Raw genomic sequence first — 24,838 nt, 5'->3', positions numbered from 1 at the left:
CTTCCATGTGAGGAGAGATTAATAAGACTAGGACTTTTCAGCTTGGAAAAGAGATGAGTAAGGGGGGGGTATGATAGAGGTCTATAAAATCATGACTGGTTTGGAGAAAGTAAATGAGGAAGTGTTGTTTACCCCTCACAACACACAAGAACTAGGGGTCACCAAATGAAATTAATAAACAGCAGGCTTAAAACAAACAAAAGGAAGTATTTTGTTGCCAGTGCAGGCTTGTACCATGTAATGCTTTCACAACTGCTTTGTCCAATAAGACATTTAAACAGTTCCAGCAATGGGGCTTCCATCACTTTCCTTTGGAGACTGTCCCATGGTGTAATTGGAATGTTAAGGAATTTTTCTTGATGCCCAGCCCAAGTTTTAAGGTATTTTTTGGACAGGAGGAGGGTATGTTCCCTTGTGCCATGTTCTCATTTTGATAGAAAGGGCTATTAAACCAAAGCCTCATTTTTTCCTTCCAGATTTTAATTAGTAACCATTTTAAAGGAAGAGAAGGAGGCCTAAAATTAAGACCAAGTGGAGGGATGGCTTGATGTGTAATAAATGCAATGGTCTTGGTTTGTTGTTGGTACATCTGCTGGAGAACAGGTTGAAACAAACTTTTCAAGGGCAGGGGGATGTTGAAAATAGAAACTTTGTGCGTTTTGGAGATGGTGGTTGGGGTAGGTTAAAATCTGAGTTCCTTTATAATAGTACCATATATATTTATTGCTTTCTTTGTTCCATGTCCCCCCTTTGTGTCAGATGTATCTTCGTAATCTTGGCATTGATCAGTCACCTTCAGCTATACTGACTCCATTTGTACCCAGAGGACCAATCAGGGAGGTTGAATTTTCCCCATCAGAGCTCAGAACATTGAAGGAATCCACTGACACCTTAACAAAGCATGTCCAGCTATCTGAAGGTATGGGGAAAGGCAGAGGCATGCTACAAAAATCTTAGAGAACAGAACACTTCATGCACTTGGTTATTTCTCCTCAGTGAGGGGTGTTTCCGTGCCAATTACCAGCTTTCTGCCTCCAGTAGTTTTGAAAGTAGAGCTGTTCACAAAAGTGTTACAAGGATATTTTCATAATGGGAAAAGTGTATCTTTGTTTCTCTCTTTCTTTAGTTTCTCTGGTGCAATATGTGACTAGGGTACAGGTAGACAGTCATACCCAGTTATCTAAATACAACCAATCCAGAGGCCCAAAATTGGGGATATAGCCAGGAGTGAGTCCACCTCAAAACAAAAATTGTTCAGGACTAATAAATACATGATTCTGTGACCTAGTAGGTGGGGCAAATGAAAGCACATTCAACTAGATCTATGGCAACTTCCATAGCATGCCTTCACAGTGAATTGTTTGTTGAAATATACATTGCTGCTGGTTAGAGAACTGCATAAGTCTTTATGCAACATTTCCTCCTTGATCTGGCATCCAGATCTCGTACCCAATTCAGGAGAGCAGTCTTGCAATCTCTTTTTAGCTAATACTTTTCAGACCAACTCCTTGAAGGTCACTACTGCTTGTCTTCCCAGGAGTCTCTGCATTGAGTTGATTTGCCTTTCTGAGCCAAGGTGGCTGGATGCAACTCTCTCCCATGCATATATCAATCAGGCACTCTGTTTTTATTTTACTTTATTATTTTTTAAAGTATCATGAGTGTTTCTCTACATATCCTTAGGATTTCAGATCTGATGAGTACTCTCATTTTATTGCTCTGCAAAGAATACACATCAAATTAGAATATCTCAGCACTTAGACATTTAGGTTCATAATGTTTCTAGTTATTTGAAAGTTTCCTTAGTGTACATAAATCCTAGAAGTTTGTACCAAATGATCAAAAGGCTTTATTTCAGAAAACCGTGATCATAAACAGTTTTAGTAGAAGCCATATTCTTGTATATTTTCTTATATAGGTTCTTATATATTTTCTAGAATAATCACTTTTTAGGAGGCCTTTGGAACAAGGCAGATATTCTACACTGAGGTGAATGTTTCCCATAACCCTTAATTAATCTTTTTTTCCCTCTCCCCAGGTTCTCTGTCTGCATTTGACGTTACTCAGATAAGCTTTAACTCTGGTGCTTCCACACTCGGCATGTCTATACCAATGGGTTCAGAAGCTGGCCCTGATACTCCATTACCCACTGAGCTCTCACTTCAGTTCTCAAGATCTTCCAAAGACAAACCACTGAGTCAATGCAGTATTGCCTACCATCAACTGGAGCTACCTGCCGCACACTCCACCAAAGGCGGCTCAGAATCTTCTGCTGTTTCAAAATCTGTTGAAATGAGCCAGATACTTCATACAGTTCCAGCTGGCTCTGACTTTGAAGAGGGTCACACTCTTGTTTCAAAACGTGTTCAAAAGCTGATAGATAAATTTGAGTCTAGGGATATTGGCCTCAGCCTAGAGAAGTTGTCCGCTAGTCCTTTGGCTGGAGATGCAGATGAAATGGATGTCGGTGGAGAACCACTGTCTTCAAATGTAGATGCCTCAGTTAATGATTTAAATAAGCATCAAGGAAATGATTCCTTCATTGAATCCAACACATTGAAAGAGATCCAGAAACTTTTAGCAGAGGCAGAAAATATAGCTTTGACTCAGTTTGATCCTGTCCCTTCTGTTGCCCCTTTCCAAGAAGTCGGCGACTTTTCATCAGTGCCAATTGAAAAGGATGGTTCTGAAGATTCCAGATTAGCAAAGGAGATCAGTCCAGCACTTCAGAGAATATTATCGTGGGATGAGTCCTTGACCAGAAGAAGCATGCAAGAAGATAGTTCACTAATGAAGACCCTGAATCCCCACAGGCGCAGTTTAAAATGGGAAAGCTCTCTTGCTATTGATTTACCCACCAAGGAAGAAATTGTGGAAGAGACGACTAAACCAACACAGCAGGGAGCTATGGAAGCTTGTGGCGTAGCAAAATCCATAGGGAGGTCAGAACCGGAGGGTTGCAGTAGTGCAGCAGTAGATAAAAACTTGCCTGCTCTCATGGCTCTTACAAAGAGTAGTACAAGTAATAAATCAAGCATTGAAAGGGTTTTAGAACTGCGGAATCCTTCTGCCACGGAGCCCTTAGGCAGCATCACCAGTGACCTTGGGGATTTTCAGCATGCCTTGGCTAAAACTAAAACCAATGTGGCTGGCAGCGAAGAGGGAGATGGCATTCGAGAGAGCGATGATAGTAGCAGTGTAGATTCACTAGCTGCCCGTGTCAAAAGTCTTCTGAAAAATGAATCTCCTGTGCTACATGCAACACAAATACTAAAAAGTGCGGAGAAAGAGGAGAGAAAAGCTCGTGGTAAGAAGCAAATCACTATCTAAAATGACTGAGGGGTTTTACGCAAGACATGAGAACACTGAATCCTACTTTGATGAATATAATAGAGGCTGCTTTAAAAATTCTTTTGGGATGCAGCAGATTGGTTATGGGATATATGGAGCCTTCCATTTTGGTGTCACCATTTTGAATTAGGCATTGGTGATGGTGACCGAATCTTTACCCTCTGAGATTCAGGTATCCTTATCACAATTTGCACTAATTGGCACCCTTGTTGGCTGTCTGGTCAGAGAGGCGAAGGAATGAATGGCTATGAAGACTTACTTTTTCACACCTAGAAAGGCCATTCCAGATCAGGATTGAGTTATACTGGCACAGTGATGTGGGGAAGCTTGCATCAACTCTGCCCTGTGGGTACGTGAGACTTCTGTCCCAGAGTTTTTGATCTGCAGTCTTCTTACAGATTAATAGCTTTGTACTCTGTCCCAGCTTAGAATAAACTATAGTATTACATAGATTTAAAATTATATGCAAAACTCCATGGAATTAAAACACTGAATTTGCCAGGTAAAAATGCCATATTAGTAAACTATAGAGGAAGGTGGTCTTCCAAAAGCAGTTGAAAATAGTCATGCATTTGCTATTGAGGTTACTTTTCATGTAGTTTAAAGTTAGAGACTTCCCCTTCCCCTGCCCATTCTTGGAAATTGAGATAATTACCCTTGAATACGTAAGTGTCAAAATAATTCATAGATGGCACCAAATTGTTGATACTAGACCATTGGGCTGGATCAACTTAACTTGTGATTTGAACTCTTAACATGGTTGTTGATTCTGTATATCTTTAAAGGAAGCTATTTCATATGACTGTTTTCTGTTTGTGTAGATAGATATTCTTGCTGTCCTAGGTTAAGACATTTGGTAGGAAAATGTTACTTGACTCTGGATCGAGAGATGATTGTGTTATGAGGATTAGGCAGTGGGTACATGAGAAAGTGTATGGGGAAAAAGGTTGATATCCCTTAAAGGGATAGACAGGAGCCTGCAGCCTGGGGATAAATAACAAGACCCTGCCTTGGCCTAGGGGCTGAGTTATATAAACAGGAAGTAGAGCTGGGGTGAAAGAGGGGAGAAGAAGCCAGGAAGGCTGCACTGGGTGGTAATTGCTCCCTGAGGCGCCTGGAGCCAAACTTGGCCCAATTCTGAGACTTGGGTGTGTTCTGTGAGATTGGGAGCCCTGAACCTGGGCTTGATGAATTTATTGTTGTGGTGATTCCTGGACTGAGAACTGTTTGATGTAATGATACCTGCCCTGAAGCCTTATTAAAATGTGCTTAATGTATGTTGGCTTCTCCTTGCTCTGGGTTGTTAAAGTGGAAGCTATTGCTGCTCCACTTGGGAAAATTACAGGTGGGGCCCAGCTGCAGCAACACATTAGGTTGCAAGGGAGTGCTCAGACAGTACCTGCACCTTTACAGTGCATCATTCAGGTAGGTTCTCACTTACTGTCATTAGAAGGTGTCATAATAGTCCATTTAAATTTAGTCCTATTCCTAGTCATTCTATCTTGTATGGTATTTCTGATACTAATGTATGTTCCCACCCAATCCTGATAATTAGCGTATAGCACACTTCTCTCTCTAAAATTAAAATGGCATCATAAAGGGATTGGCTCTCTGTTTTATGTTTTCTGTTCACAGCATGGGTGAAGCTGAAGCTGACTAGCCAGCCTCAGGGTTCTGTGTCAGATCTGAATGAAGAGGACAGGCAGAGAATAGACGAGATCAAGACAGAGCTGCTTCTGAGTGCCAGGAAGTCTGTGTTAGCCAAGGTATAAAGGAGATGATAAAGCTAATTTAGGGGAAATTTTGGAAGGGGACAAATGCTACAGATTTTTTTATTTTGGTGTGGTGATTGTCTTATATCCACTGACTCAGTGTATTTTACAGTGATATCTGACCACCAATGATGATTTACCATATAAGTGTTGGTGACATTTAATGAAATGTAATTCTCCATGTAGCTTGAAATGTAGAGGAAATAGTGTGATAAATTTGATGATAACTTGCCACTGTCACTGCTGTATATTCTGTTCAGAACACTTCTGATTCATATATTTCCGTATACTGCATCCTGAGTGGAATTGATGAGTAAGCTTGACAGAGTATATTGTCTCCAATCTGCCCTTGAATTTCTATTTGTTTTCAGCGTTTGTCTGAACTAGTGTTAGCTATGCCATGAGGATCTTGGAACTATAAGTGGCTGCCTCTGTGTCTGAAATCTTGATGGATCATTTAACGGAAAGTTTGCAAGCAAAAAGGGCAGAACGGGTGAAAGTATGGAGATGTTTGTCTGAAAAGCTAACAAATGGGTTGGTGAGGTTTGCTTGTTGGCAGAATGGAGAAGGCCAGGTTGATATGGGAATTGACAATAAATGACAAGTAGGGAGGGGCAGAATTGGCGACAGCCTTTAAGGTGAGCACAAGAAACTTTAATTTGAATCTGTGCTGATGACTTGTCCCTCACCTGCTGTCTCCCCAAGAAAAGCTCACATCTTTTAGTAGTCCACAAAGGCGTAGCGACAGTTACCTTATTCTGCTTTCTGATAAATTTTCCTCGGCCTGAGATCTCCAGTAGAAAAGCGAGTTGTGGGGGGCAAAAAATCACACAGCTGATATAAAAATAATTGATTGTGTCCTGAACTAAAGAATATTATCTGTGTGTTCTATGGTTCATTAACTATTAACAGTGGGGATGATGCAGGGAACATTAACCTGGAAACGCTTGTTTTTTCTGGTAACTCTCGAAGTTTTTCTGATTTTAATATAAACCTTATATGGAGAACCTGACGAAATAAAATTCCAGACTTTCTCATAAATACAGAGGAAAGAGACCTCTGTGTCTCAAACTAAAGGTTAAGAGGGGAATCATGCAGATGTCCAAACTATGAGAGGGAGCAAATGGATGGAGGATAAAAGATCTGTTTACTACCATACATAAGTCCAAACCTAGAGGTATTAGGTTGATTTCTTCAAGGTGCTGATTCAGCAAAGTACTTAAGTAAGAAAGTGCTTTGCTCAAATGTGGCCTAAAACACTGGCATAGAATAACAGTGTAGTTTTTTTTTTTTTTTTAAATCACAATTCTCCCTGAAAATTATCTGGCATTTCAATTAACACCTAAGCCTACTGTAACTGACAGATCCGAAAGACCAGATATTTTCTGTATTTTTTACTTGATGCATTTGGCTGCACTCTGTACAATCAGTTTCTGTGCTTTCACTTATATTCAATCAGCTTGTTTCCCCTATCGTTTGTGTGGATCCTTCATACAGTAACAGATGAGAGAGATTTCAGAGGAACAGCCGTGTTAGTCTGTATTCGCAAAAAGAAAAGGAGTACTTGTGGCACCTTAGAGACTAACCAATTTATTTGAGCATGAGCTTTCGTGAGCTAAAAAAAAAAAAGACAGTATGATTGTAAACTACAAAAATAATCATGGAGAGTCAGGCAGGTGTCAGGCCTGGAACTTTCAGCTTACTTTGTGAAATTTACTAGATTTCATATTAACAGTGTTCTCACTGGATATTTCCATACCTCCATAAGGTCATGAGTAACCTATTGTGGAAGAGAATGTGCAATGATTTTCCCTCTTATATTTTCTTCAGACTCTCATCTTGCCAGGATGTAACTCTGACTGGGCAAGGGGGCTCACAAGCAGTTTACAAGCAGTTTTTAAGTGTGAAAATGTTGGGGGAAAATAGCAGGTTTTGGGGTTAGTGTTTTTTTTTTTTTTTTGCTTTCTGCAATTCTAGAGCAGTGATGTTTCCTCACTGGCTTCAGCAATGCTGCAGTTTGTGTGTGTGGGGGTGTTTTTTTTTACACAGCTGTACATTTGATCTATACATCTAATAATGTCATATTCACTCCAATGACACTACTGGAAGTAGGCACCTCGTTCCCTGAACTCTGAACCTCTGCTACTTTGTCATAGGTACTGTTGCTCTTTTTTACACTGACAAATACATTCAGGTTGATTTTGAAACAGAGAAACCAGTCTAGAGAGAAGGTTGCGAAAGAGAAGTAGAAATGGGTTCTTTAAAAGATAATGGTTATAGGAAAAACTGACAGTTTGCAGGAAGGGTATATGGAACCTAGAAAGCATAAAATATCTAGAGATAGAAGAATGTGCCTGTTCTGAATTTCTTCTTCTAGATTTACTTTCATTATATGAATATTCCCATTGCAAAGCTCTGTAAGTGGATGTTTACAATTCGGCAATAAATATTCACTGTCTAAAACTCCTGTTGCTAAGCCAGATTGTGCTTTAAAAGTAAGGGCCTGAGTTGAGGATGGTACAGAGCTTCCCTGTCTTAGGGAGAGCTCAGAGAGTCATAAAGCAACCTGGAGCTCCCCAGCATGCAGGGAGAATGTACATTCTTGTACCATCCTTTAAGAGTATTATGTGCATCCAACTCTGACCAAGGCGGGGAGAGACTCAGGAAGGGAGACCATGGCTTTGCATCCTCCCAAACACTTTGCTGTGATGGTAATAGGAAACAGTCTCTGTGCTTAGGAAAAGGCAGGCACTGCAATTGTTGCTGGCTCCTGTGACGCTTCCTGGGGGTACGCAGGGTTTTGAGGCATCTTGTTACCACCTGCCTTTAGAGTGAGGAAGCCTTGCCCATGCCTTCTGGGGTCAGCTCCCCAACTCCATGGGCAACACAAGCACTTCACCCTAAGTCTCCAAAGGTCCCACTGCTTCTCTACAGGTTAGCACACTTAACAAACCACCGAGCCTTGCAAGCATCTCCCTTGAATGTCCAGCCCCTGTTGCACTGGACACTCTCAGTATTCACGCATCTGCTGCTTCCAAAGAAACACCAGGTACACCTCAGATCACTGCTCTGCTTAACGCACACCAGTTATATATGTTTACAGAGAAATGAAGTAGAAGCTTATGTAACAGATCAGAGATTCAAGTATTATCAAGAAGTAGTATTGGAAACAAATGGCTACATATGAAATAAAATCATAACATGCATTCTAGAACCTAGACTTAATTAACAAGCTACTTTCATGTCTAAAGTATTGCTCACCAGTGCTTTACAGCTAGGCTGGCTGTGACCCTTCTTCCATGAGATGCAATATGCTGTCACCTCCACAAGTGAGGGATCCTGTGTTTCTTTGCATTCCCTGACATACCAGCCTAATCCTTTGATTTCAGTCATAAACAGGACACCCATTCTCCCCCTCACCAACTGATATATATATATATTAATTTATTTTATTCCCTGTAGATTTTTCTCTTGTAGATTTCACAATCTTTTGACTGATATCTGGTTCAGTATGCAAATAGGCATCCTTTTTTGAGGCATACAGTACACAATACTCTCGTGTCTAAACAGAGATAGAAGCATCTGTTACCTCCTGTTGGAAAAGAACATGTAATGCCAGGTGGTGACGTGCCTCAGACAGGTTCTGTTCAGGCATCTGTTCAGGTAGAGGCTTGTCTCTCTGTGTGGTCATTGTGTGTTGCACAAGGTATGTCTGTTTGCATACGGAGTCATTAGCTAACCAAGACTGCAAAATCGGCAAGCAATGGTGAAATCTACAGGAAGGAACACACTGCAGGAGTCTGTCCAGCTTATGAATGAAGATCAGAGGCTGTTTTGATATATCTGAGGTTTTGAAGAGATACACAGTATTCTTTACCTACGTGAAAAGCTGGAAGCATGTTCTCTCATGTGAAAAAAGGATCATAGCCAGGCTGGGCTGAAAAATGTTGGAAGGACTTTAGAGTTAAGTTTGCTTGATACAACATAAAAGTATCTAGTTAAATAAGTCTAGGTTATAGAATGCATGTTATGATTTTATTTTATATGTAATCATTGGATATTAGGAAAAACTTTTTCACTAGGAGGGTGGTGAAGCACTGGAATGCGTTACCTAGGGAGGTGGTGGAATCTCCATCCTTAGAGGTTTTAAGGTCAGGCTTGACAAAGCCCTGGCTGGGATGGTTTATTTGGGGATTGGTCCTGCTTTGAGCAGGGGGTTGGACTAGATGACCTCCTGAGGTCCCTTCCAACCCTGATATCCTATGTTTGTAATACATTCTATGATTTGTTTTCAATATTTTTATATGCTATCATTTGAATCTCTTCTCTTTGTTGAATAAATTTTTCCTTGTTTTCACTATAAACATATCTAAGTGCTGTGTGTAAAATGGAGTGGTGATCTGATATGAAGCTGGTAAGCTGGAGTGTACTGCTTCTCTGGAAGCAGTGAATCTGTGAATACTGTGAGTGTCCAGTGGAGCAGGGTCTGGATACTCCAGGGAGATGTTCGGGGATTGGAGTGTGCCTATCGCTAACCTGCAGAGGGATATTGGAGCCTGTATATATTGGGAGTGGAGTATATGTGTTTCCCATGGTTGGTGGAGTCAGGGAGCTGATCTCCAGTAGGCACAAACAAGACTTCCTCACTCTGAGGGCAGGTGGTAGCAAGGTGCCTTACAATCCTGGGTACCCTGGGAAATGTCACAACAATGGATTCCACTTTCAACAGATTCTGGCAAATTTGGCCCCATCCTTCTCAGTGACCAAGGTAAGGGACTTTGGCTGCTCTTATGTTACATTTTGACTGCAAGATCTGCATCTTTGATCTTCTTCAGGACAATCCCAAGTGGTTTTTATGATCTGTCCAGAAGATGGCAATGTCATCTATGTAGGCTAAAGCAAAATCCTGGACCCAGCTAACATCTGGTTAATGAGCCTCTGAAATTTGGCTCTTGCATTAATTAACCCAAAGGGCAACACTTGGGACTTTTTGAGTTCAGAATTGATCATGGAGGCATTTTTATTTTCTGCCCTTCACTGTGTAAGGGAATATTCCAGTACTCTTTTGTTAAATCCATGGTGTTCAGGAACTTTGCCTTGTGTAGCACAGGGGTGGGCAAACTTTTTGGCCTGAGAGCCACATCTGGGAATAGAAATTGTATGGCCAGCCATGAATGCTCACAAAATTGGGGTTAGGATGCAAGAGGGGATGAGGACTCTGGTTGGGGATGTGGGCTCTGGGGTGGGGCTAGGGAGGAGGAGTTTGGGAGGGAGGAGGGTGCTCCAGGCTGAGACTGAGGGGTTTGGTGGGAGGGAGGGGGATCAGGGCTGAGGCATGGGGTTGGGGTGTGGGCTCTGGGGTGGGGCTGGTTATGAGGGTTTTGGGGTCCAGGAGGGTGCTCCTGGCTGGGATTGAGGGGTTCAGAGGGCAAGAGGGGGATTGGGCTGGGGCAAGGGGTTGGGGCATGGGGAGAGACTCAGGGGTGCAGGCTCTGGGTAGTGCTTACCTCAAGTGGCTCCCAGAAGCATCGGCATGTCACTTGTCCAGCTCCTATGTGGGGGAGCGGACAGGTGGCTCTGCACACTGCCCCATCCGCGGGCACCGCCCCCGCAGCTCCCATTGGCTGCGGTTCCCGGCCAATGGGAGCTGCGGGGGTGGCGCTTGGGTGGGGGCAGTGTGCAGAGTGGAGCCCCCTGGCTGCCCCTTCGCATAGGAGCCGGAGAGGGGCCATGCCGCTGCTTCCGGGAGCCGTGTGGAGCGGTCCCCGACCCTGCTCCCTGGCTGGAGCGCAGGAGCAGGGACATGCCTCTGCTTCCAGTAGCTGTGTGGAGCGGTTTCCAACCCCGCTCCCTGTCTGGAGCATTGGAGTGGGGCAAGCCCCAGACCCCGCTCCCTAGCAGGAGCTCGAGGACCAGATTAAAATGGCTGACAGGCCAGATTCGGCCCGCAGGCTGTAGTTTGCCCACCCCTGGCCTAGCATGTCATTGGTTCTGGGCATAGAATGTGCATTAGGAACAATGACAACATGAAGCTTTCTGTAACCAACAAAAATCTTAGACCCATTATTTTTGGGAACCATAACAACTGGAGATGCCCAGGGATTGTTTGACTCTGCAATTATTCCTGTTTCCAGTGTGCTTGTTATCTCCTTACGTACCTGCTCCTGCCTTTTACCAGTCATCCGCTATGCTCCACTGAGTTCAGGCTCTGTTCCTACAGTGTTAAATTTATGGACCATTTTGTGACTCAGGCCTGGCCTGCTGGAAACTACCTGCTGGTGACTTTGCTGCACAGCCTTAATCTCTTGATTTTTCAGTCCAAGTTAACCCTTTATATAGATCAGTGCTCTCTAGTGCGGTGTCACTATGGCATTCAGTCACCAAATCAATAAGTGGAGCTGTCTTCAAGTCCTCCTCTACATTGCATATCACGTTTATAATGGCTTCATATTTGTGATACACATTTAACTGGTTTATATGCGCAGTTTGAGGTGCAACGCTGCTTTGGGGCCTTTGTATGTTGTAAGTAACATCTTTAACCCTTTATACCACCTCACGTCTGCAATTTGTCCTTTATTACAAGGAGTAACACCAGTAACAAATCCCCCACATGAAATGACTGAACACAGGTATTGCGATCATAGCATTCTTTCTGACCTGCCTGTCTTTTTGTGAGGTTTTGCTGCACTATCCCCTTCATGGATTTTAAATCTTCCCATAACCACTGCATATACTGAGCCACCAGTTTCCCTTCTGTTTCCGTGCTATCTTCCTAGGAGTCTCTAATTCGACCCAGGGCACCTCTGACATTTCTCCCCCACTGGAGGTCAAATGGGGCGAACACTGTGGATTCTTGGGGCACCTCCTCGTAAGCAAACAGGGTAGCATTGTAGCCCAGTCACTTGCCCTTTTGTTTACATACATTCTCAGCATAGATTTTAAGGTCCTGTTGAACCTCTCAGCTAAACAACTCTATTCTGGGCGATATGGGGCAGATGTCAGCTGTTTTACCCCTCCATAATTCACCAACTAGCTGGGACATGAAATTTAATGCCTGATCTGATAAGTTCTGTTTTGGGAAACCCACCCTGCTGAATATGAAGAACAGTGCTTCAGCAGCTGTTCATAGATTCTAAAGCCAGAAAGGACCATTATGAGCATCTAGTCTAACCTGTATAATGCAGGCAATAGACCTTCACCAAAATAATTCCTAGAGCATACCTTTTAGAAAAACATCCAATCCTGATTTAAAAATTGTCAGTGATGGAGAATCCACCATGACCCTTGGTGTAAATTGTTCCAGTGATTAATTATTCTCACTGTTTCAGCTTCCAAGTTAGACAGAGAAACTGCTTCTGGATACCAGGTGGCAAAATCAACAACCACTAATGTCAGGGTTCTCCCCCTCCCCCAAACTCTGGGGTACAGATGTGGGGACCTGCATGAAAGACTCCCTAAATTTATATTCTACCAGATTAGGTTAAAACTTCCCCAAGGCACAAATTCCTTGGGAGGTATTGTTGCCACCACCAAGTGACTTACACAAAAATTCAGGGAAGGGTCACTTGGAATCCCTATCCCCCCAAGCACCTTCACTCCCTTTCCTGGGGAGGCTTGAGAATAATATATCAGCCAGTTGCCTTAGCAATGTGAGCACAGACCAGACCCTTTGTCTTCAGGACACTGAAATCAATCAGGTTCTTAAAAGAATAACTTTATAATAAAGAAAAAAGTAAAAGAGTCACACCTGCAAAATCAGGATGGAAGGTAACTTTGCAGGGTAATAAAAAGATTTAAAACACAGAGGATTTCCCTCTGGGCTTAGCTTCACAGTTACAAAAACAGGAATAAAACTACTGTAGCATAGGAAAATTCACAAACTAAAACAAAAGATGATCTAATGCATTTCCGTGCCCTGCTTACAATTTCTGTGGATTTAGATGGATTATTCCAGGTATATTTTCAGGAGCTGTTGTACCTGCTTGGCTTCTCCCTCTGTACCAAAAGAGAACAACAAACAAATCCTTCCCCTCCAGGTTTGAAAGTATCTTCTTTCCTCATTGGTCCTGCTGGTCAGGTACCAACTAGGTTATTTGAACTGTTTAACCCTTACAGTTAAGGCAGTTTAGTACAGCTGCCATGGAGAGATTTTATGCTACTCTTCCCTCTATATTTAGGACAACTAATATCAATCTTTTTCCATTATGGGTTGGCCTGGGTCTGGGCCCTATGTTATCCATGACAACTCTGTGAAATGCTGCTTTGATCACAGGTAAAGGATGCAAAGGAGCCTTGCAGAGACCTACAGGCTTTTTCCACTTGTGACATAAGTCTTGTAGTATTCCCTCATCTCATTTTGAATATTGGGCCAATAGAAATTTTTCTTTTGTCTTTCATATGTCCTCTCCATTCCCAAGTGACCTGTGGACTGGGAGTCATGAGCTAACAGCCTTGATTTCACACGATGCTTTGAAGGTCTGATCAATTGTCCTGGGGAGCCCTACAAACTTCTGTTTTTTGCCTCCCTATAAATCCTCCCCTCTTCTATAAAGAACCTCACCCTGTTGTCTTTTTCTGAGGCATTGCTTAGGATGGCCTCCCTTATGCTGTCCATGGAGGTGCCTGCACTTTGTTCTGCAGCAAACTCCATTTGTTTTTTTCTTGCACAGAGAGCTGTTTTAGGCAAGGGGGGGAGTGACTCCTTCCTCCCTTCCCCTAGAGAGACATCGCTATTTTCTGCTAATAAAGGTGTTGAAGACTCCTCTCCCCTCTCAGCTGCCTATTCTTCCCCAGGCTTACCTTTGGAAATTTAGGGACATATTCCTCTTGCTACGGGTCACAATATTAACAGCTTTGGGCAGTGATAGTATGTCATTTCCCATCAATAAATCAGCTGCTAAAATTTTAAGAACCCCCATAGTCAAAGTACCTTGTAAGCCTTCCCACTCTAATTCAATGCAAGCTAAAGGCACCGTGGTTCTAAATTGCCCTAAGGCAAGGAGTTTTACCTCCTCCCCTGGGGGCATATCAGCCTCCTTAATCACATCCCTCCTGACTAGAGAGATCTGGCCACCAGTGTCTCCTTCTAGCATGCTTTACCATTTGCTTTGGCCTCTTTAATGAACTCGTTGTCTACCACTAGGAGGTCAGATCAGATAAAATTACTAGAATTTCCTCTGAGACCACTGAAGTCTCTGACTCTCGAGGGTAACTGGATTAACCTGCATGGACTGGGCATTGTCTTTGGATTCCCAGGCCTTGGGGCATTGTTTCTGCTTGTGTTCAAGGGACCTACATAAGAAGCACTTTCTTGGGCCAGCACCTTGGGCTGGGGTCCAATAATTAGGGCTACCAGGATGAGACCCATGGTGGGGTGATGTGTGTTTAGTGCCCTCATCTCCCTCCTTTTCCTCTTGAACAAACCAGGGACCCCTTTTATGCCAGGCTTTTTCCCTTCCCTTTGGGACTTGTCCTCTGTGAATGGTCTTGTATGCAAAAGTCAGCTGCTCTGGCTGCCTCTTCCACAGTTGTTGGGAATTTTTCCAATACCGTTGCCGTCATCTCATCAGAGCAGATTTCAAATAACTGTTCGTGAGCAAACAGATCTACCAATTTGTGATTAGTTTCTTTCCCTTTATACATTTTCTCAAATAATCACCCATTTATGAAACACATTCCCTGTGACTTAATTTATCAAATTTTTGATGTTTGTAAACTTTAGGCGATATGCCTCTGGAGTAATTTGAAATCTTTTTAAACACAAGGCCTTTAAACAAATTGTACGGCATAGTTTCATTTACATCATTATATCATTAACCACTTTTAAGGCTTTACCAGTCAGTCTGGGAAGTAAGATGGTCATTCTGTGAGGTCATCAGGGATTTTGTGTGTCCTGTGTATCCTTTTGAAGGCGGTTCAATAGTATTCAATGCTATCTGTCTCCCTGTTGTTCGGGCACAGTCTTTCCCAGTTGTGTGATCCCTCAGGAGGAATACCTGTGGGCTGAGGGTTCAGTCCTTGTATTTCCAGCTTTTTAAACTTGTGCTGCCTTTCCATCTCCCTTTTTTGTGCAGCTGCCACCTGCCGTAGTTTATCTACTACCCACTGTTGCTTTACTCGGGCACTGTGCTTACGGTCTTCCAGTTGCAGTAGTCTCTGATGGGACTCCTCTGGTGCTGCTTTCTCTGCCTCCTGCTACTGCTTCTCTGCTAGTATCTCCCTTTCCTGGGCTCTCTCTCCTTTGCTTCCTGCTCTTTGCCATTTCCAGTTTTTGGAGCTCTGTTCTGGGCAGCTCTAACTTTGAGGCTGCCGCCCAACTGGGAACTGTGCGAGGCTAATTTCCTGAGCCTGCACCCTGCTCAGGATCAGGCACTTTCAATGGATTAAACAGTTCTACCTGATGCTTATCATATTCCATGAGTAAAGTTCTCATCCCCTGTCCTGTTTTCCCTGTAGTTTCCAAGCCATGGTCTGCACAGAGTTTTTCCGTCTGCAAATTGGTATGTTTAGCATATGTCTCTGGCTTACTCATCCTGTCCTTCCCTTTGTTCTATTTTCCTTACCCAAATAAAACAAATGGAAAATAACAATCTATAATCTTTTTCTTTACCTGTTTCCAACCTTCTCAGTATTTATATAATCTGATATATAAGTGCCTGGAGTGTGACCTTTGGCTAAACAGCAAATGGGTTGTAGATCCTGTGACTCAGCCATTGTGATGCTTCCCAGAGGCACCCAGAATTGAGGCACCTCACTACCACCTGCCCTTAGCGTGATGAGGCCATGTCTGTGCCTGCTGGGGGTCAGCAAGCACCTCAGCCCCATCAGCCACAGGCAACACAAGCACTCCCCTCTAGATGTGCGCAAGCCCTGCTGTCTCTCTACAGGTTAGCAATAGGCACGTCCCAATCTCCGAACGTCTCCCTGGAGATTCCAGCATCTGTTCCACTGGATACTCACAGTATTCAGATCTGCTACTTCCAAAGAAACGGTACACCTCCAAGAAACCTGTATCTGAGGGTTAGCCGTGTTAGTCTGTATCCACAAAAGCAACGAGGAGCCCAGTGGCACCTTAAAGGCTAACAGATAAGCTTTTGTGGGTAAAAAACCCACCATGCATCTGAAGAAGTGGGTTTTTTACCCACGAAAGCTTATGCCCAAATAAATGTTAGTCTTTAAGGTGCCACTGGACTCCTCATTGTTTTTGTGGATACAGACTAACACGGCTAACCCTCTGATACGGTACACCTCAGCTCAACACTTCCACCACAGATCACCGCTACCCTTAAAACACCACACTTATATGTTTATAGAGAAACCAAGTATGTAGTTTATTTTACAAAGCACAGAGATTGAAGGATTAGTAAGTAGAAGTCATGGAAACAAATGATTATGAATAAAATAAAATCATAACATGCATTGTAGAACCTAGCCTTAATTAACTAGATATTCTCATGTCTAATAAAATATTGCTCACCAGTGCATTACAGCCAGGCTGACTGTGGTGACCCTTCTTTCAACACGTTGTCAGCTTGCCTCCGCAGTGAAGGGTCCTAAGTGTTTCTTTGCATCCTGATATATCAGGCTAATCCTTTGATCTTAGTTATAAACAGGACACTCCTTCTGGTTCCCATCACCCCCATAGATTTTTCTCTTGTAGATTTTGAAATCTTTTGACTGTTATCTGGCTCAGTATGCAAATAAGCATCCCTTGTGAGGCATGCAATACATAATACTCTTGTGGCCAGACAGAGAGAGATGCCTGTTACAAGGGACATGTTCCTTTCAGAGAGGAGGTATGTCCTGTCGTAGGGACCTGCCTTAACTCCTGAACTTTAAGATCGTACTTTTCAGTATACATACATAATTCCTTAAATATTATCCATGCGTACATTTCACAGTGATTATGATGACCAGTGGACTTTTGGCTCTCCCTAGATACCTCACATGCCACCCTTTGGTGAACTATTACACATATATCTGACCCAGGGGATCTCTCTGAAATCCTGTGCATCCTCTGTGTCCTCTGCCAGTTGGCACCAAGGCATCCCTGGGTCACACCACCCTTGTGCACCCACAATCTGGTTTATAGTGTGAGAGATTATTTTATAATTTAAAAAAATCAATATAGCAGTTTTAGATTTATATTAGAAGAGTTTCTGAAACAGTTTTCAAAATTTGTCACCATTAGAAAGGTTTGAAAGACACTTATGAAAATGTGATTTAAGGTCCTGATTCTGTAAAGCACTTAAGCATGTACTTAAGTATCATTGTCTTCTGTGGGACTTAAGAATGTACTTAAGCCCTTTGCTAAATCTAAGCCTATATCTTCTCTGTTTTTCAAAATACACAGTCATTGAGATTTAGCTTTGAAAAGTGGCTGTTTCCTTTACATGACATTTTATATGGATTTTTATAGTGTATGTTTGTGTATCCTATAGGAATATGCATTTTGTTTAGGAACCAATCCTGCTGTCCTTACTTGGGCAAAAGCTCCCCTTGGGCATCTAAAACAATCAAATTCCAGGGCATTTAGAGATAAGGTGAAATTCTGGATTGTGGAGTAAATTCAAATTTTGCTTTTCTCTGAGGTTAGGTTTGGTATGGTATGTAAGTTTACTCACGGCTCAGATTTTTGGATACTTAGGCACAGTGGGGAAGAGTTTATGCATTTCTGCTTTTAACTATTTTCTTGCCTTTACTAGTTTAATTTGGGCAGTCCTGGTGATTAAATGTATTTTTAAAGGAATATCAGTAAAATAAAATTTAAAAAAAGTTTGTTACTAACAGCACTTCAAATTACTAAAATGGAAAATTTTAAAAATCTGATTTATATTTGGGATTGTTTGTTGTAGTACTGTGTTAATCACCATGGTATCTGAATGCCTATTTTTCACCATTTTTGCATTTTGCTTAATTTGGGCAATGAAACTATACTGCTAGTCAGTTTATTTCTGGTTCTCATGCTCTAGCATATATTCGGCTTCACAGTACTGCAAGATGTTATGTAAATTGGAGATAAAAAACCTTTGTTAATTTAAAATACTTCTATGAAAAGATTTAAAAAAAACATTTGTATTTATATTAGATTATACATTTTGTAAATGAAGAGAGCAAGATAAATTTTGGGCTGAATTAGTTCACACTATCTTTTATTTATTCATTGGGAAAGCATGCATGCACTCTAACATGTTCTTAGATTTTGTCTTTGATTAGTCAGTTAAAAATAACAACAAAAACGTACTGTGGTTAACTTGATTAATTTTTCTGATGATTTGCCATGTAGGAAAAACCTGTCCAGACATGCCGCCTTATAATTGTATTTTTATTAAGGACAGTAAGAGGAAATTTAAAATGGTTCATATGGGTTTTTGGTGCCTGGAGCTGTAGCAGAACCTTGGCATTCCTGTTGCAAGGGGGAAGTCGGGAGTCTAAGACCTCCTCTCTTCTAGAAAAGTGCACCAGTTTAACTAAACAGATTTTTTAAATTTCTCTGGTTAAACTGGTGTAAACCCTTTTAATATGACACACTTAAATCGATTTATTCCTTGCTTAAGTTGGTTTAGTCTTGGTAAATTACTGACTGAAGCTAAATTGATATAGGTAAAGGGTAAATGGATTTAAATACATCTGTTAGGGCTTTTTATCAGTTTAACTTGACTGACTTTTAAATCAATGTTAGTTAATTGCTTGTACTTTTCTAGCATAGATAATGCCTCAAAAGGTGTGGTTTGGAAGAATGAACCTAATGCTTGTCTTGAAGGTTTTCTTGATCAAATGATCAAAGTATTTAATTTCCAATGACATTTTGGACGTCAAACAGATTGTCCAGGATTATATATTTAACTCATGGTTTACACAAGACCATTTCCAGTTCTACTGTGGCTGGCTTTATTTGCTCATTCCTTTACTCTAGCTGTTGGAACAGTACGTGTTCAGACGTCCACATCGCCTTCTACTAATGAAATGTAAGATTACATTTTCCCCAGTTGTACAGATCAGAAGATAAATTAACAAACTACATAGATTTTTCTAGGCAAAAACAGGACTATCTAAACTTTGTCCAGGTCAATATAATTTATTTCACGTTCGCTCTTCACAGCATCAGTGGAAAGTCCGTCAATTTTGAATGAATCTAAATTAAAGGAATGCAAATACTGGTATCTTTAAAATAATACACTTTTGTCCCTGTCAATGAAATTCTCTATTTCTAAAGAAATTGGACAGGGATTGAGGTTTTATGGAGCAAATGTGGGCTCTAAAGAGATTGATGTTAAATTTGCTGATCAAAAATGTTTCTTGTCTATTTCCAGTATGTGGTGATCATGGCACTGCTTCTGATGCTAATTTGTAACTAAAGGTGATGGGATGAAGTGATGTAAGAGAGAGCGGTTTTCTAGCATGTTGTGTGGAGTGTGGTTGATGCATCTCAGTGCTGTCTGCAGTGGGGTTAAACCGTGTGGCCTCTCTTTAGTTAGCATACCCCTTTGACTTAGGGAATTTTAGACTGCTAGTTGAGAATTTTCTGCATGCATCTGGGAGTCTGGTGTTTGTTTACTTACCTGTCGACTTGTTTACAGTGTGATCTGCTCTGTAGAGGTGTATTTTATTTCTAGTTTTTCTTTTAAAGATGCCACCTGTTAGATCTATCAGGTAAGCTGCTGCAGAGAGAAGCTGTTTGTTTGGTGCTCCTTCCCTAATAAAGATATTCTTGGGAACCTAGGTTTTATTCTCTTCTGTTAAACAAAACAAATCAACAAACCTGCAAGAGACATATCTAAAAACAAAAAGCCTTGTTTTGCGTGGTGGTTATCCTTGGTAAGTCTGCACATACGTTCACTACTATATAGGGGTAAATATAACACCTTAAAATGTCCATTATTTATCATGAAAGCTTGAAAGAGAGCAGAGAGTCTGGTGTGTTCAAACCTTATATCGGCATACTTTTATGTGCATTATTTAGTACTACATTACAGTAAACAAATTTGGCACAGTAACCAGAGCTGGCTAAAGTATCTTTCAGGTCTGTGTCAGCATATTGTGTACTTGTTGGTATGCAACTGTCCGCAAATGACTGTGCAGAGACACCAAGCTTCAGTTTGTTGTTTAGAAATTAAAGAGCAGAATATAGAGGAAGATATAGTCTATACACAAAGGAGTTAACAATTGAAGGGCAAACTCCTGCCATTTAAATTAATGGAAATTTTGCCATTTACTTCAGTTGCCCATGTTAGCAAGATAGCACACTAATAGATGAAAGACAAGAGATCTGACAAACAGAACATCATGTGACCAGGAGAAAGAATCATCAGAAAGTAGGGCAGCACTTATTTTCTGATTAATTGATGGGCTATACCATGTTTTATTTAGTTTTTTTGTTATTTAGGTTTTGTTGTTGCCAAGGCAAGTCTGTTTTTATCTCTGTGTCCTAAATTATTGTGCAGTTGCACATTTCATACCAGAGGTGCCTGTATTTCAGTAGTCGATTAAGTAATTCCTGTGTATAGTTTCAATGTTAATTTTACATTTGTAAAGTGCTTTGGGATTAAAGGTGTTCTATAAGTGTAGGATCATTATCACAATTAACATCAACTTTTATACGTGATTGAAAACATTAAAAATGCTGACTGAGTTTTTTACCTGGTGGCTTTACTGGTAAGTAACTGGTCTGGTTTTAGAAATCTAAAGATTTCTCCCCTACCCCTCCACTCTTACTTCCAGTACAGTTGCAAGCAGTCTTACCAGTTTTTGTAAAACAAAAGAATGTTCTTATGGAATACATGTATATTTTAATAGGAAAAAAGATGACATATGTCTGGAGAGTGAAAAGTTATTGCTAACTAATAGTGGCTTCTTAAACTCTGGATATTTTTTGAATTCTGTTTTAATTTTCTTGTCAGTTTGACATTGGCTTGCAGAAAGAGCACTGTTGCAGATCTAATGCTTAGACTGCTGTTGGAAAGATTTGTTTCTTAGTCAAAAAAAAGGAACTATTAAATGTGAGAATTAAAATCACCAAACTTTAATTGAAGACTTTTCTCATGTATCAGTTTCAAGAATAGCTTTTTGCTTTGCTTTTATCAGTAATTGAAGCTTTCTTTGATTTGTGTGTGAAGCATACGTGCACTTGGCTTCTTAAACTCTGTTGGAGTGGAACAAGGGAGAATTTTTATGTGCCCCGTTTTATTTCTTACAGTGACAGCTATGGAATGCAAGATGTCTGACAGCAGTAGTGTCCCATAGTAATCAGTCAGGTCCTCTCCTAAGTAGCTAATGGCCTAACCATATCAATATTTGTCATTTCTTAATGTCTAGAGGCCCCAGTTGGGGATCTGAGTCCTGCTGTGCTAGACACAGTACAAATGAGAAGTAAGAAGACAGTCTCTGTTCCAAACACTTTATAATATAGGCTTATAACAAGATGGGACAGGATGGATGAAACAAACAGCTGGTGGGGTAGCGAAGTGGGAGAGCAAGATCCCAGTGAATGAAGTGAGCAAGTTTTGTTCAATAAGAAGTACTTACAGCTTGCCTCCTCCCTATCTCAAGAAAATCTATATATTGTCTATTTTATTACAATAAAACCAAACCCTGAAGAATACTGTTAGAAAGGTAAATTACAGTGATCGTGTTGTATATTGTGGCATTGAAACTGGCTGCTTTTCTGGCATACCTGAAGGCCAGTCTTGTTATGTTTACAGTCATGTTAGCAGTTGTGTTCCAAAATGTTTGTATTTTCTGTGTGATGGCAAAAATAGGGTTATTGCCAACTTTAGTCCTTACTTGAATTGTTAAATTCTTATTGCACAATTTATTTTTTTTTTTCAAGAATCTTTGTGGTTTTTTTGCATTTACAGGATCCATGGGGAAACAATTCAGAGGCTATAATGAGTCACAGCCATAGTCTGAGGCAGAACACAGGACACTTCAAATCTCCAGCTGGCAAACAGTTGCAAATTGCCAGCCAGACACAAGATTTCAAACTTAATGAGTCTCCAGAGTCAAACACAAGACCGGTCACACCAATATATAGAAGTGACCCTGCTGATTATTCACCACTAGATGATGCACAGTTTAAAGCTTTGAATACCATCCAAAAACATATCTACCATCAGCTGCAGACGCTCAGACCTAATCCCTTTGATGCTAGCATTGAGCTCCACACACCCTTGTGTAAAGATGTGGATAAATTTTCATTGGGATTGGTGGATGGCTCCTGTGTACCAAAAGAAGAGGATGTGATCCTTTCATCTCAGAAGAGGCAGTCTCCAGAAAAGCCTTCTGTAGAAGTTGCGAAGCAGATTACTTCCATCACTTTTGCATCCTGTAAACGATCCCAGTCTCCATTAGCTTCCACTGTCCCTAGTGCCAGTCTCAGTGAAGATACTCTTCATGGTATAATGCCTTTTGAAATTGTATCTGTTAGTGCTAAAGACCAGAGACCTGGCAAGCAACAAGTGGAAAGTTCTAAATCATGTCCTTCGTCAAGCCCAACAGCCACTCACTCACATGATAATGATTTTAAGTTTAGTGCAGATAAAGACAGGTTTCAACATGTGCCCATTGCTGTTGGCAAACTTGGAACTTCTCGAGAAAAAGAAATTTTATCAGGTCAAGGTTCTATAACCACATACACTGACCAAGGACTGACCCTAGTTGCAGATAGTGTTGAGGAAGCTGAATCTTCCACTCACGATACTCTTGGGTTGGGCAGACATGGTTCCAAATTTTCTGGGGTTGATCGTGATATGAAATTTGATCAAGAAGTAAATATGTTTTATCAACCTCTTTCCATGAGTCCTCATCAGCAGGGAAAGATGAATCTGTACAACCAGGTTCCCTTTGCAGATAGCTCAGAAGGTCCAGTTCATAGCCTACAAACCCTTTTGCTTAAAGACCATGGTAATTTGTTGGAAAAGGATAAACTTTCTTCTGATATGTTCTCTGTCAGCCAGACAAATGTTGAGACCGGACATGCCAATGTGATACATTGTCCTTCCCCAGATAAAACTTTAACCGCCATGCCTGAATCTCCTTCATCTCCAACCAGGAAAGCACTGTCTTGTGTCCACATAACTCTCTCCCCAAAACTTAATTCAGAACTGGTCAGTATATTGGATGCTGAAGCTGAAACAAGATCTAATGACAGACTTAAGACTGTTGCTCAACAAATGCTTTCAAGCTCTCCCCCCAAAATTTTGTTAGAATCTGCCTCTAAATTATTAACTACTGAATCTATCCCAAAGGATCAAAGTTCTTCACACTTCCCAAAACCAATATCTTCACAAGATTTAAGATATATGCCTCTGGAAAGTAGCCAGAGGGTACCATTCTCAAGTCAGGCTCATACCAGAGTTTTGGATTCATGTGGACATAATCTGCAGGATAATTTCAAGATCACAGTTTCTGCACAAACTGGAAAGGCAACATCTGATGCCATAACTCAGATAACAACAGAAAGTCCTGAAAAGACAACATTTTCAGCAGAGATATATATGAGCACTGAAGATGGTGAAACCAGTTCCTTTGGGTCCTCTCACCAAAGGGCATGTGAAATCGCTAACCTAGCTACTTCATCTCTGAACTACATTTCGCCTTCCCACAGGCCAGCTGGTGAGAAAATCAAAGTGTCTTCCATGAATCTACAATCTTTCCTCTTCCACACAACCTGTCAAGTAAAATGTTTTGATTCTTGTGCACTTAGTGGGAGAAACCAAGGGTTTTGTTTTTTTTAAATGAACTTATTTTTAAAATTGTTATTTAAAATGATGCATATTAGAAATCATGAGGGTGCTCAGAGACCTTTGAGTTGGCAGGTAACTAATCGTATATTACTCTGTGGGCAAAATAATTTATTTACACAGCTACTGAGAGAGAGAATGTGGTAGTGATGATATATACCCCAATAAAATCTGAACTCACGTGGCAGATTAACTCACATTGGTGCAGGCCATGCAAATTGTACCTCTTTACACCAGTGATTGCTGCTGCACAATGCAAGTGTATGTAGACTCATTCAGTTTCTATAATATTTCCTCTGTTCCAAACTCTGGGTCTCTCTCCTCTTTGAGGTGTTGTGTAAAGCAACATCAGTCAGTTGTGTGCATATGGGGTGAGAAGAGATCAGATGCCTTCAATATGTGAAGACCTCCAGCTCTGTTTAAATGGGAATACAAAGATATCCTTTCAGCTACTTGAACAATTGTTTATCTTCACTATTAAGAAGCACTAAGTGCTCCAGCCCTTGCCACCTGCAGCAAACAGAATCTTCCAGTGGAGTTGCACCATAGTTGCATGTTATATTTGTTGACCTAAACACAGGCAGGTGATTTCATTAGTTATTACTCACAGTGAGCAATGTTGGTATGTGAATGAGCTTTTTAAATTTATTACAGGTCTCACTAGTCACACATTTTATTAATCTTTAAGGAATGTTATAAATGATTAAGTCATCCTTTCTAGCTATAAGCGGGTCAGCTTTCTAACTAGCAGGTAGACTCCTTTCTGATCATTCTTTTTAAAGAGCGTATTCTCTAGGGCAGGGGTTCTCAACCTTTTTCTTTCTGAGGCCCCCCCCCTACATGCTATAAAAACTCCACAGCCCACCTGTGCCACAACAACTGTTTTTCTGCATATAAAAGCCAGGGGCAGTGTTAGGGGGTAGCAAGCAGAGCAATTAACTGGGGTCCCAAACCACAGGGGGGCCCCACGAAGCT

General features: G+C 41.2%; 1 protein-coding gene across 10 annotated transcripts in view; it reads left to right on the top strand.

The window, feature by feature from the left end:
- The window catches only part of ALMS1 (ALMS1 centrosome and basal body associated protein), a 130,942-nt gene that overhangs the window by 65,190 nt on the left and 40,914 nt on the right, over positions 1 to 24,838 (top strand). For all 10 annotated transcript variants that reach the window (XM_073342984.1, XM_073342983.1, XM_073342985.1 and 7 more), the window contains 4 exons: positions 760 to 919; positions 2,039 to 3,307; positions 4,987 to 5,117; positions 21,980 to 23,735. In XM_073342984.1, the coding sequence (XP_073199085.1) occupies positions 760 to 919; positions 2,039 to 3,307; positions 4,987 to 5,117; positions 21,980 to 23,735 (3,316 nt within the window). The remainder of the gene's footprint in view (positions 1 to 759; positions 920 to 2,038; positions 3,308 to 4,986; positions 5,118 to 21,979; positions 23,736 to 24,838) is intronic.

This window comes from Lepidochelys kempii, chromosome 4 (genome assembly GCF_965140265.1).
Source record: "Lepidochelys kempii isolate rLepKem1 chromosome 4, rLepKem1.hap2, whole genome shotgun sequence".
NCBI lineage: Eukaryota > Metazoa > Chordata > Testudines > Cheloniidae > Lepidochelys > Lepidochelys kempii.
Note: the sequence above shows the minus strand (reverse complement) of the source record. Positions and strands in the feature narration are given on the sequence as shown.